The 12,429-nt window shown below is 37.7% G+C and overlaps 1 protein-coding gene across 3 annotated transcripts in view; it reads left to right on the top strand.

Annotated features, from left to right (window-relative positions):
- GARNL3 (GTPase activating Rap/RanGAP domain like 3) overlaps window positions 1-12,429 on the top strand; it is a 140,321-nt gene that overhangs the window by 85,995 nt on the left and 41,897 nt on the right. For all 3 annotated transcript variants that reach the window (XM_072431882.1, XM_072431880.1, XM_072431881.1), the window contains 6 exons: window positions 5,241-5,315; window positions 8,006-8,105; window positions 9,302-9,420; window positions 10,133-10,197; window positions 10,288-10,351; window positions 10,685-10,711. In XM_072431882.1, the coding sequence (XP_072287983.1) occupies window positions 5,241-5,315; window positions 8,006-8,105; window positions 9,302-9,420; window positions 10,133-10,197; window positions 10,288-10,351; window positions 10,685-10,711 (450 nt within the window). The remainder of the gene's footprint in view (window positions 1-5,240; window positions 5,316-8,005; window positions 8,106-9,301; window positions 9,421-10,132; window positions 10,198-10,287; window positions 10,352-10,684; window positions 10,712-12,429) is intronic.

Raw genomic sequence — 12,429 nt, 5'->3', positions numbered from 1 at the left:
TGTTTTTAATTCTGGACCAGATCCATTCTAGGTTTGCAGGATCACCCAGCTTCACTGAATAAAGTGTATACTCTCCAGCCTTAGAGAGCTTTTATAAATCAGGCCCATAGAGAGATACATATATGGGGACTGTTGTCTGACAAAGGATTTGCATTTTTTTATCTAGTTCTGAGATTTACACAGCTGTGCTGTACTTCTCAACCCTGTATAACAGGGCAGGTACCTATTTTTTTGTTTCTTTTAAAAAATTAGGTAACAAAATTAGGTCTTGTCCCTCCCCAGTCAACACCTGGCCTGCAAAAAGGAACAGCAGTAGAGTAATTAGCCCATCTCTTTTTTACTCACCTTCTATAAGAATGCTGTATGCATTAGCAAACTGTGTTTCCCCCCTCCCCAAAATCTGTTGTATAGGGCAGTGTTTTTCAACTTTTTTGAGCCACTGCACATTTTTTTTACATTGAAAAAATCCTGCGGCACACCACAAATCAAAAATGTTACAAAATTACACTCTGTAGCTAATTCTTTTGTCTCTAAGAATGAACAAGAAAACTATGTTACCTACTGCCACCCACTGACATGGAAGAGTATTACATTACTCTGCCAGTCACTACAGCACAGACACTCGACAATGGTAATTGGATAATTTCCCACGGTACACCTAAAGATCCCGCATGGCACACTAGTGTGCCGCGGCACAGTGGTTGAAAATCACTGCCATAACTGACTGTTCTGGATAAATGACTTTACCCTGTATTTACCCTGTATCAAGGATCTAAACCAGTGTTGTGGATGGACATTTGGCTAACTATCTATATATACCGGAACTTTATCTGAGTTATAGACCAGCAGCATTCAAACTGTTTAATAAAAAGCTCAACATTTTGGATAAATAGTTGTATTTTTAGGCTCTGCTTGGACTATAAGACAGGGGCTTCAGATAGACAGTAGGTTGTAGATTTAGGAGGTACACGTGGACAGTTTAAATGTGCCAGGTTTTATCTGGGATATAAACCAGTGGTTCTGGATAGACAGTTAGAGGATAATTGGCTCTATATTTAGGCTTTTTCTGTGCTATAAACCAAGGCCATTGGGGATGGACAGTTCATTAAATAGCTCAATAAATACAGTAGGTGGTATCTGTGCAATAAACAAGTAGTCTTGAATGTACAGTTTGATAAAAGACTGGATTAAAGCTATGGCTTTGCTATTAACCCCGAGCTCTGGGTGGACATGTGCTCTTGGTGAAATAAAGAAATAATTTTCATTCCTTCATCAACTATCCTTAAAGAGAAAAGTAAGCCTTTCAGACAGGGAATGACAAATAGATTGCTTTAGGGACAGTGCTGTTTATTTTACTGATGATCTGTGCTGACTATGGTTATTGTGGAGTGAAGGGTCAGCACTATATCCAGTATTTACAATCCTTTTGTTTGGTCTTTTTTGGCTATCTTATGATACCTGATGGTAAAGCTAGAGGCAGAACCAAAGGTCATTCAGGACCTACTGAGTGAAGTCAAGAGGTTCTTTGTGGCTCAATGAACATTTGACCATTTCCCTTTTGCAGTCTTCTGAATCAGGGGCTGTACAGTCAGGGCAGGCTGTACATATAATATTGAGAGTATGAGGTTCCCAGTCCTGCATTTAAAGTTTTAATTTCATATTAATGTGATGTTGTTGAGAATGAATATAGGAATGGAGGTTATTGTTTACATGTATGCTGTGTAGCATGAATTGTCCCTTATTATAGACAAGTTAAAATGTTATGGCCACAGACATGAAGCAAACATTTACCCTGTTTCCCCTATGATAAGGCACTGTCTTATATTTTTTGAAATGCCAAAGTATGCCCTAGGTCTTTTTTTCAGGGGGATGTCTTATTTTTCCATGAAGAAGACTACAGTACACATTTATTGTTGAAAATCACTCCTGATCACTCATTGTCCTCTTCTGATCACTCTGTGCCATTCATTGTCCCCTTCTCATCACTCTGTGCCATTCATTGTCCCCTTCTGATCACTCTGTGCCATTCATTGTCCCCTTCTGATCACTCTGTGCCATTCATTGTCCCCTTCTGATCACTATGTGCCATTCATTGTCCCCTTCTGATCACTATGTGCCATTCATTGTCCCCTTCTGTTCACTGACTCACTTTTTTTTGGCTTCTACGGCCGGGTAACAGACTACGTTAGGGCAGGGATCAGCAGCTTGCTTGTCCTTTGAAGTTACTTTCAGTTTCACTCTGCACTGCAGCCAGCATCGAGGAGTCACACAGAGGCACACAGTGACAGGTATGGGGGGTGTCTTATTTGCGGGGGGTGCTTTATTTTAATTTTTTGAGCAAAAATCAGGGGGGGGGATGGCTTATTTGATGGGGATGCCTTATCATCGGGGAAACATGGTAGTATATCAACTATGTAGATAATACTCAATATCGATTATTATTATTATTAATAATATTAATATTATTATTATTCTCAAGTAGCAATTCAAGCCAATACCCAGCCTTAGTTAGTCAAAGGGGTGAGCATTTAACTATGATTGCTGTAAATCAGAGATTATAGAGGATCTTTGGATTTGATGTAGGTTTAGCTTGTTGAATTGGTGAAATATACATATTTTACATACACATGGATTGTTTATGGATGATACACACATACTAACGCTAATGAACAATACATATGGAAATGGTAGCAGAGTTGTGACACAGACCAGATGCAGAAGATTCTATTATCCAAGTTTTCTGTGTTCCGGAAGGTTTGGGTTGGATGGTAAGGGGGAGGGGGGCAATAATAATCCAGTTTACATTATGCTCTATTAGGGTAATTAACCTGATTAAGGACAATCTAATTTTCCCTCCTGGTAGAATATGGAAAGAAAAATATTCATTACATGAGGCTTGCCAGGCATGTTAGTGAATTTTAAAATAAATTATTGTTTTACTGGTGTAATTTTGATGTGTCCTCAGTGTAAAATACTGTGTAGCCATTTTACAGCACAGTAAACACCAGCATTTCTATTAGATTCAAAATGGTGCTTGAAAAGTAGAACTGTAACATAGCGAAGAGTATTTCTGTCCTCACTTCCCACCTTCCCTATTCATAAATTCAGTGATACCAATTTTTAAGCTTTGCCATATTTATATGTTATTCTTTGAGTAAGAGGGAGGTTTTTGTATTTAAGAGCAATTTGAGTAATGCATTTCTTATATTGGTATCACTCTGCCGTCCATGTGGTAATGACCACCATATCTATTGGAAATGACTATTACAATATAAGTAAAATGGTGGATAGTCATGTCATGTGTATTCCTGGCCTCTTGGTGCCCACTATTAATGCTTCATGCATATGGCACTATATATATATATATATATATATATATATATATATAGCATATTAATTGCCTTTGGGATGGTGATAAGGCAGGAATGGTTTAGAAGGATTTTATGCACCTATTACCTAAAGTCTGCCATTTTCTAAACTGTCATCTGTTGATGTGCTGTTCCCAAGCTTTTAATGTGTGCAGCATGGGAAGCCAGGCAGCTAACAAGCAGCAGCTGCAGACTTAAGGTGAATTCTCACCCTCTGCAAACATAATTACTGAAAATCCCATACATGTTTTCAGACTGTTTTGATGTGGACTTACACAGAAACATATATTAATTTATACAATTCAACTGCTATTTGTTCTGTGCTGACATATTTTGTCTATACTTGAAAAGGAATAGAAGGAAGATTCAGCACATAGATAAAACCATAACTAAAAAATATCATTTAGATATGTCTTTTTAAAACCATCATAAGTGTAGTTTTATTACACATGAAGTATCATCACATAAAACAGCTGGTAATACATAAATTTAGCATAGGATAGAGAACATCAAATTCAAAGCAAGATGGAGTCAATGACAATGTCTGCTTTTTCAGGACAGTAGATAAAAACTGCTTATCATACATGCATTAATTTTTTGGAACATAATAAGTAATATAATAAGTGTATTATAGTAATAAATGAATATTAGTATAATGTCCTATGTTGCAAAATGCAGGGCTCTCCCAAGCATTGACGGTATACATCGCATGGCTGCATGTATGTCGACAGGAGGGAAGTGAATGCAGGAAATTAGCAGCACCACAATTAAAAAAAGTGGAAACAAGTATTTTAATTTAAAAATGCGGTTGTTTAGGAAACACTGTGTTTTAGCTAAATAATTGCCATTTAGTTGGGATTCATGTCTACATTATTTGTGAATATTCAGACTCCTTTTTAGATTCATTTGTGACCAGTTGTTGTGACCACCAGTTCTCATTATTATTGGTGCAATGGGATTGATTTGTGTACACAAAACTCCTATTTAGTCTCTCCACTAACATTTCAGTAAACTTTGAATATCTATATCAGGATCTGGATGAATGCATATCACATTGAAGCATTCAATTCACCATATTTTTGAATATAACAACTCCCTCTTCAAAATAAATCCACCTTATCGGACCCCTGTGTTTCAGAAGTTTAATTTACCTGCTTTGATGGACTCCAATTGTTTTTACAAAAGTATTATTTTCTGTTTTGATATTCATCTGTGATCTTCACAGCTTGGGATATAGAGTAGAACATATTAGGGATGCTGCTGCTTTTGGTATTTCACAAATGTTGTTCTCCTAAGAGTAATGATGTGCCTTCTCTGGCATTTGCTGTCATTTTGCCTTTCCAAATATTCCTTATAAATATTTTGATGTTCTATTAATAAGACAATGCACAATTATCCTAGCATGCTGGTGTTGTCCTTACTGTACCATAACACTAATTGGGCAAAGAGGTAATGTGTCTGGCGTGAAATTTTCCCCCTGGAATTTGTGCTACTTCCAGTCGTAGTGCTGCCACATCTGTGTGAGTGAAGGAAGCTAACATGGATTGTTTGTGATGACTAAAGCAAAGGGAAAACATAGCCAATCGGATCATTTTTGCTATTCTGCAACCTGCACTAGGGATATCATTCTGGACTGGTTGCTGTCAGCAGCTGGTGCCTCAATATAAGCATCTTTACATGCGTGGTATGAAGCTGTTTACTACATATGGTCAAATCAGTCCCAGGCAGCATGATTCTCCCATCTGGCAGTATATGGTCCTTACCCTGAGGACACTTTTTCTTTAAAGACTGTAATTGTATTGCAGACTGCTAGTAGTTTAATTTACTCTTTATCCCCTTTAACTCACATTATTTTTAACTTTATCCTGCCAGCTGATCTCCAGTGATGCAGATGGAGCCATCCAGAGAGCAGGTCGATTCCGGGTGGAGAACGGATCATCAGACGAGGTAGGTTGGCAATAGACATCATTCCATTTCTTCTATATTATATAAAAACAAATATCAAATAGAATGATGGACAGCTATCATGGGTGTATGGTAAGTAGCCTGTTATTTGAACTTTTTGTTTGATTATAATTTTCTTCTGCCATGACAGCTGCATATGGGTCCTGGAAATGAGTATTTCTCTCAGTGATTATTAATCTGATATTTAAGGTGATATTTAATTAAGGTGTACATTCTGTTTTGCTGAATTTTTTCTTTTTGTTTTTCTTGCTCACACAAGCCCTGTGATTGGCTCTTTGAATTCTGTCTATATGGCTTTGGCAAAGCTTTCTGTCCACCTTTTTTTACTGTTGTCCTGTCTGTTGTTGTTACGATTGCCTTCCCCTGCCTTCTCCACTGTTCATATTGATAATTACTTCACTTAGCATTGTGCATAAAATGTAAGGCTGAACTGCAGGCAAGGAACTGAATGTACAATGAAAACACATAAAACTGTATGGGAGAGGTTTACCTTGGCAAAGGATTTGGATTATTGTAAACCCATTTCTGAGACATACAAAGCCCAACCAGACAGCAGAGTCATCCTGATAACTGATTACTTTTCTCTGCTGCAGTTAAACAACCCGCTATCACATCTGTTCTCTTCAGTTTGTCAGCACATGTAGTATGTGTATGCGAAGCATATTTATTTACTAAAAAAAAAACTTTATTTTACTTTGCACAACTTAGTAGACCAATTTCTTTAAACCTCAAATCACCGTTAAAACGTTAATTTATTTGACATTAAAATACATGAAAATTACAACACAATTTGTGAAACAATTGTAGTACATAAAACTATCAGATTTAGTCCCACTTGCATTTGGTTGTGTTTTGCAGATTTCCCTTCCTCACGAAAATTGTAGGACATCAAAAAATATTGGGTATATCATTCAAATGAAACCAATTAGGATTACCCAATCCTTTAACTCACCATGGGTAGGACATGGGATCAAAGTCACAGAGTAATGTTAAGCTCCACAGAAGCAACATGAATCTATTGTGGTCAGTGCATTGTATGGGGAAAAAAAACTTAGGATATACTCTCCTTCCAAGTTTTTTATTGTTCTGTCATATATTTCAATTAGTCTTCATGTCATTATTTCTTTCCATTCCTCCCCTGTGTATGTCTGCTACCTAATGCTGGTTGTCTGAAAAGAGCCTTTGTATATGCAAAGCACCTGATTATCTCCTAATGCTGACCCTTCCTTTTTCAGGCTAGTTGCTGCTGTTGGATTATAATTGGATACAATTTATTAAAATTTAGATACTTACTAGCTGTGTTTAAAAATACAAAAAAGGTTTTCACCATATACTGCATTCAAAGTTTTTTTTATCTGTTTGGCGTCCAACTATTTATAAGAGTAACATATAATTCAGTCTTCTGGACATTTTATGACTGTGTGGATAAGGCTATAGATGGATCACCTTCCTGTAATTTCACTGACGTTAATGTTGGTGTCCGGTAATGCTCTTTGAATTGAGGAAAACTGCCAGAGAGATGAAATAGACCAATAAATTGTCTTGTTCAGCCTCTGTTTCATCTTCCTCTTTTGATATCCCAGAATTGTAATGTTTGTGATGTAAATCCATTAGGGCAGGGAAATTAGTGAAGTGACATTTTTATGTTTGTGAGTGCATTAGAAGGAAACAGATGTACTGCTGTACATCAGGGAGACAGACGCTCTTCATTTTGGAAGATGATTTATCATTCTAAGTCACCTAGTGCCTTAAGTGCCCCTATTTATTGTACAGCGCTGCGTAATATGTTGGTGCTATATAAATCTTGTTTAATTTTATTAATATTATTATTATTAGTGCCTGAAACATCATTGAGTCATCCAAGTCTAAAGCACTTGTATGTGCTACTTTATATCATCCATATTGCTTACATTGTCTTCTTTATAGTTGTTGTCACTAGTATCTAGTATTGTTCAGTTTACATTGTCTGTCATTGTTTATATTGCTCTGTTAATAATAGGGGTATCCAACTGCAATCCTTGAGAACCACATACACTGGCAGAATCATGAACAGAATCATTTTCTTTCTTAACTTTTCCTGACGTCATATACTGGTGTGTTTCAGAACAATACAAAAAATGTGTTTGGATTTTGGCGCTAGAGGACTGGAGTTGGACAGCCCTAGTATATATTCTATATCGGGGGTCTCAAACTCAAATACACAGTGGGCCAAAATTAAAAACTTAGACAAAGTTGCAGGCCAAACTTGAAACTGAAATAGCACCGCTATTACAATTCCCTGTGTCTATAAAACAGTCCAATGCATATGCAGAGAGGCTGCTGGTCTCTGGATGCTAGTGATGCCGCTACTACTATTTCTGGCATTACTTGCGTCTATAAAACAGTCCAATGCAGGGCCATGAATAGGCAGAGAGGCCGCTGGTCCATAGACGAAAATGAATTGTAGTAGTGGCGCTATTTCAGTGCAGTGGCGGGCCAGCTGCAATTCATATTTAGGATTCCTTTTGGGCCAAAATAAAGGAGGTTGCAGGCCAGATTTGGTCCTCCGGCTAGAGTTTGACACCCCTGTTCTATATAAATATCTACATTGCTTTGGTTATGGACAGACCTGTATCACCTCACTATACATCATGTGCTCTCCCATTCTGATGTATGTTTTTTGTGTGCTACAGAATACAGAATACACGCCGGGTATATGGAGGAGAACAGATGTACATCTGGAAAATCCTGAGTACCACACGCGATGGTACTTCAAATATTTCCTCGGGAAAGGTGTGTCCTTCTTTACCAGCAGAATACCAAAAAAATATATATTTATTTAGTAATATTACTATGCAGTGTATGCACATAGGCCTGATAGAGTCATCAGCCTAAGGACTAATCACATGACTGCAGATTATAGTACCGTATAATGTTCTTTAGATAAATACTAGCTGATTACCCGGCGTTGCCAGGGTATTTAATTTTTTTGCAATCTTATATTATGAAGGAAAAGGCATTATTAGAGGTCAGGAATGTGTAAAAGAGTCCAAAAAAAGTATGTCAAAATATAGGTAAAAGGCACACTGTCACTGAGAAATACATACATACATTCATACATACATACATGCAAATATACCTCTGACATATACCACAGCACTGTACAAAGATCAGCGGTGCACTCACATTAGTCTGAGTCATATGTCTAGCAAGTTTGGTTGAAATGTCTCCATGCATTTCCGAGTGATGACATACACACATACATACATACATCCAAATATAGCTCTGACATATAGCACAGCGCTGTACAAAGATGACTGGTGCACTCACATGAGTCTCAGTCATATGTATAGCAAGTTTGGTTGAAATGTCTTCATTCATTTTCGAGTGATGGTGGAACATACTCACACACGCACACATACATACATACATACATACAATTTTATATTATATAGATTTATATTGCCCTGACATATACTATAGTGCTGTACATTGAAACACTGAGCTAGGCCTATCAGTCTCTGTACAGAGGAGCTGACACTCTAATGTCCCCCCACAGTCACACACTATTATTATTTATTTATATACCTCTGACATATACCACAGCGCTGTACAAAGATCAGCGGTGTCATATGTCCAGCAAGTTTGGTTTAAATGTCTCTATGCATTTCGGAGTGATGGCGGAACATAGCAAGTTTGGTTGAAATGTCTCCATGCATTTCCCAGTGATGACATATACACATCCAGATATAGTTCTGACATATAGCACAGCGCTGTACAAAGATGACTGGTCCACTCACATGAGTCTCAGTCATATGTATGACAAATTTGGTTAAAATGTCTCCATGCGTTTTCGAGTGATGGTGGAACATACACACATACATACATACACACATACATCCAATTTTATATATATATATAGATTATGGGATAAAAAAATCCAGTCCATTAAAATTGTTTACTTGTCATGCTTTCATGTTCTTAAACAGTGCACCAGAACTACATAGGCACCGATGCAGAACGAAACCCATTTTTCTTATCGGTGGTCCTATCCGACCAAAATAACCAGCGTGTACCGCAGTACCGCGCAATCTTATGGCGGAAAACAGTAAGTAGACAACCAATGGTTTTTTATCACTGATGCCTAACACAAGGCAAATTGTCAGCTCTTTTTTTTCTATTAATGATGTAATGTAATATATGTACTGGGAGAAAGTCCAGAGTCTCATGACATTTGCAACTGCTGTTAGCCCTGGTGTGAGAAATTTTGACAAAGACTGATTGTTATCCCTGTATATTTGGCTCTGTACAACCTTCTGTCTGCTCAGAGAGACAGTACACATGAAGGCTTGATGGACCTGGTTTTCTGTTAGCAAAATACTATATGTGTACCTGCTGTACTTGTTAACTAATTCATGCAGATTCATCACCTGGCAAAGAGGCCATCCCGTGACTTCAACTTCTGACATAATACACATCTCTTGTAACACTTTGAGAACCAAACCACACACTTCTAATAAGATAGTACAATCTGGGGGGTTACTTGATTGCATACATATTAAATGCATTGTTTAGGTTTACCTTTACACTACATAGCTGTTGATAAATGTAAGAAAAAAAAATGTAAAGGAGATTCTATCCTCTGCGGGCAGATTTACATCACTGGAAGCTGAAAAAGCCATGTATTGTGACAAGGGAACAAACTAGACATGTTCTGCACAGCAATGACTAGAAATTGTTCCACATTTGATATGAAAGCCTTGCTGTCCAGTAATTAATCATTTTGTTAAAGGTCTAATGTGCTTTATTCTGTTTATCAGGGTACACAGAAAATCTGCCTTCCATATAGCCCAACAAAAACATTATCGGTGAAATCTATATTAAGGTAAATGCCATTATTGCGTGTCAAGTTAGTGTGTAATATATCTGACTCTCTAAATATGGGGTGCTAACTATACAAATATTTTTGTTTCAGTGCCATGAACCTGGATAGGTTTGAGAAGAGTCCTCGTGAGATTCTTAATCCAGAGATTCAGAAGGTAAGCCAGTGTAATGCTGTCATTTTGCAGGAAAACTTCATGCAAATGTCGGTGTTCACGAAGCATATGATTGTATTACATGTCTCTGTCTGCAATATTTCTTTGTAAAACAGCATCAATTTCTTTTTGTCACTTACATGAGAATACTGTGGAATACTCACACACAAATATATACACATATATTTATCCAGTAGTGTTATTTGTCCGATTGTTGGGGACTCTCCTCTCCATGATTGTTCATAAGCGTATCACCAACCATATAATTTATGCAGATCAGCTGAAGGTACTTTTGCTTGCCATGTTCTTAGAGCTGCTTGTATTTTCTCTTTGTAGGATCTGCTGGTTTTAGAGGAGCAGGAGGTAAGATATGCTTTGCCTTTTTTTGGTTTTCTAATTATTTATCATTGGAAGAACCTGCTGATAGGAAGTTTGACTTAATTTATTTATTAACAAAGAGTACACTTCTTAGGCTATATTCGCGCAGAATATTCATATTAGTCCTGTTGAACACGCATGTTACCATAAACTGCAACTACTACTAGAATATGCATGGTTCTAGAAACTTCAAACAGGATTTTTTTGTAAATCACAATGTCAACAGTGCATCAAAGCACTGTGAAAGCTTAGAAATGACTATGACTAAAACTATGTCAGGGTGCCAAACATTTTACTGAAAGCAGCCTGATTAAAGGGAACATGTCATGAGGGAAATATGTAGGCTGAAGTATGGGTCTCTGATCTGGAGAAAACATGCATTCAGGTTCCAATCTTCATACTTGTTATGATAGTGTGGTCATTGTGGACAGCCGTGTGTTGTTTTACAACCTGGTTGCAAACTTGTTTAATGTATTAATATTGTCTTGAAAACAAAATTGTTACCCTGGCGTGGATAGATCAGAAATACAGTCAGCCCCCCGTTCGCATCTCCTGCACAATTTCATGGAATCACTGTCACTCTTAGACCCCGGGAGGACAAAGGAATACTCCTGTTGGGTAAGGTATACAAGACCTTCTCTGGCATTGATTTTTTTGACCCTTGAACCCCACAGATTCTACTAGAAGAACCTGGCTGCAAGCTGCAATGGTCTTAGACAACCATTTACTGTACATGCCAATGCCTTACCTAATGCACGCAATACTAAATATACATTTTACTGCTGGAGGAATAAAACAGGCTCACTATTAGCCAAGTGCCGTCACCTCAAAAACCTAAACGTCGCCTCAAAAACCTAAACATACTCTAAGGGATAACTTTGGTGCCAAATGTCACAAACAAGCAGAAATTCTCTGCATTTTTGAAACTTACTACATACAAATTTATTCCGCACATTCCCCAGCGGAGGCTGACATGGCAGCATTTTTACAACGCATAGACTTACCAACCCTGTCAGTAGCCCAATAAGAGCAGTTAAATGCTCTGGTACAGATTGAGGAGATTGCAAGGGATTTTAAAGCCCTTCCACTAAGTAAAACCCCAGGCCCGGATGAACTACTAGCTGAATTTTGTTAAGCCATTGGAATCGTACCTCTCCCCCTTACTGCTGAGAATTTACAATGGCATTTTAGACAATCAAATATCTTTTCCAAATTTTGCTCAAGCCCACACCTCACTAATATCTAAGCCTTTTAAGGACATGAAATGCCCCTCCACTTATAGACCAATTGCTCTTCTTAACACTGACTACAAGGTCATGACAAAAAATATGGTGGGTCGATTACAACCCATGCTACCTACCCTGTTGACTAATCACTAACTGGGATTCCTTAAAAACCGTCATATTTCGATAGGGATAAGAACGGCCATTGCTGCGACCACATGTGCTCCTGGGTCTTGACGCGGAAAAAGCATTTGATAAGATACTCTGGCCCTATTTACATGCGTTGCTTGACCATAGTCAATTTGGCACATGGTTTTAAACTTAGACAAATTTTCTGTACAACCATCCCACTACGCACCTTATAGTAAACAATCAGCTCTCACAGCTTATTGCTTTGCATAGGGGAACGAGACAGGGTTGCCCCCTGTCTCCATTATTATTTAATCTTGCATTGGATCTATAATTGCGTATATTAGAGGC

Source organism: Pyxicephalus adspersus, chromosome Z (genome assembly GCF_032062135.1).
Source record: "Pyxicephalus adspersus chromosome Z, UCB_Pads_2.0, whole genome shotgun sequence".
Classification (NCBI taxonomy): domain Eukaryota; kingdom Metazoa; phylum Chordata; class Amphibia; order Anura; family Pyxicephalidae; genus Pyxicephalus; species Pyxicephalus adspersus.
Note: the sequence above shows the minus strand (reverse complement) of the source record. Positions and strands in the feature narration are given on the sequence as shown.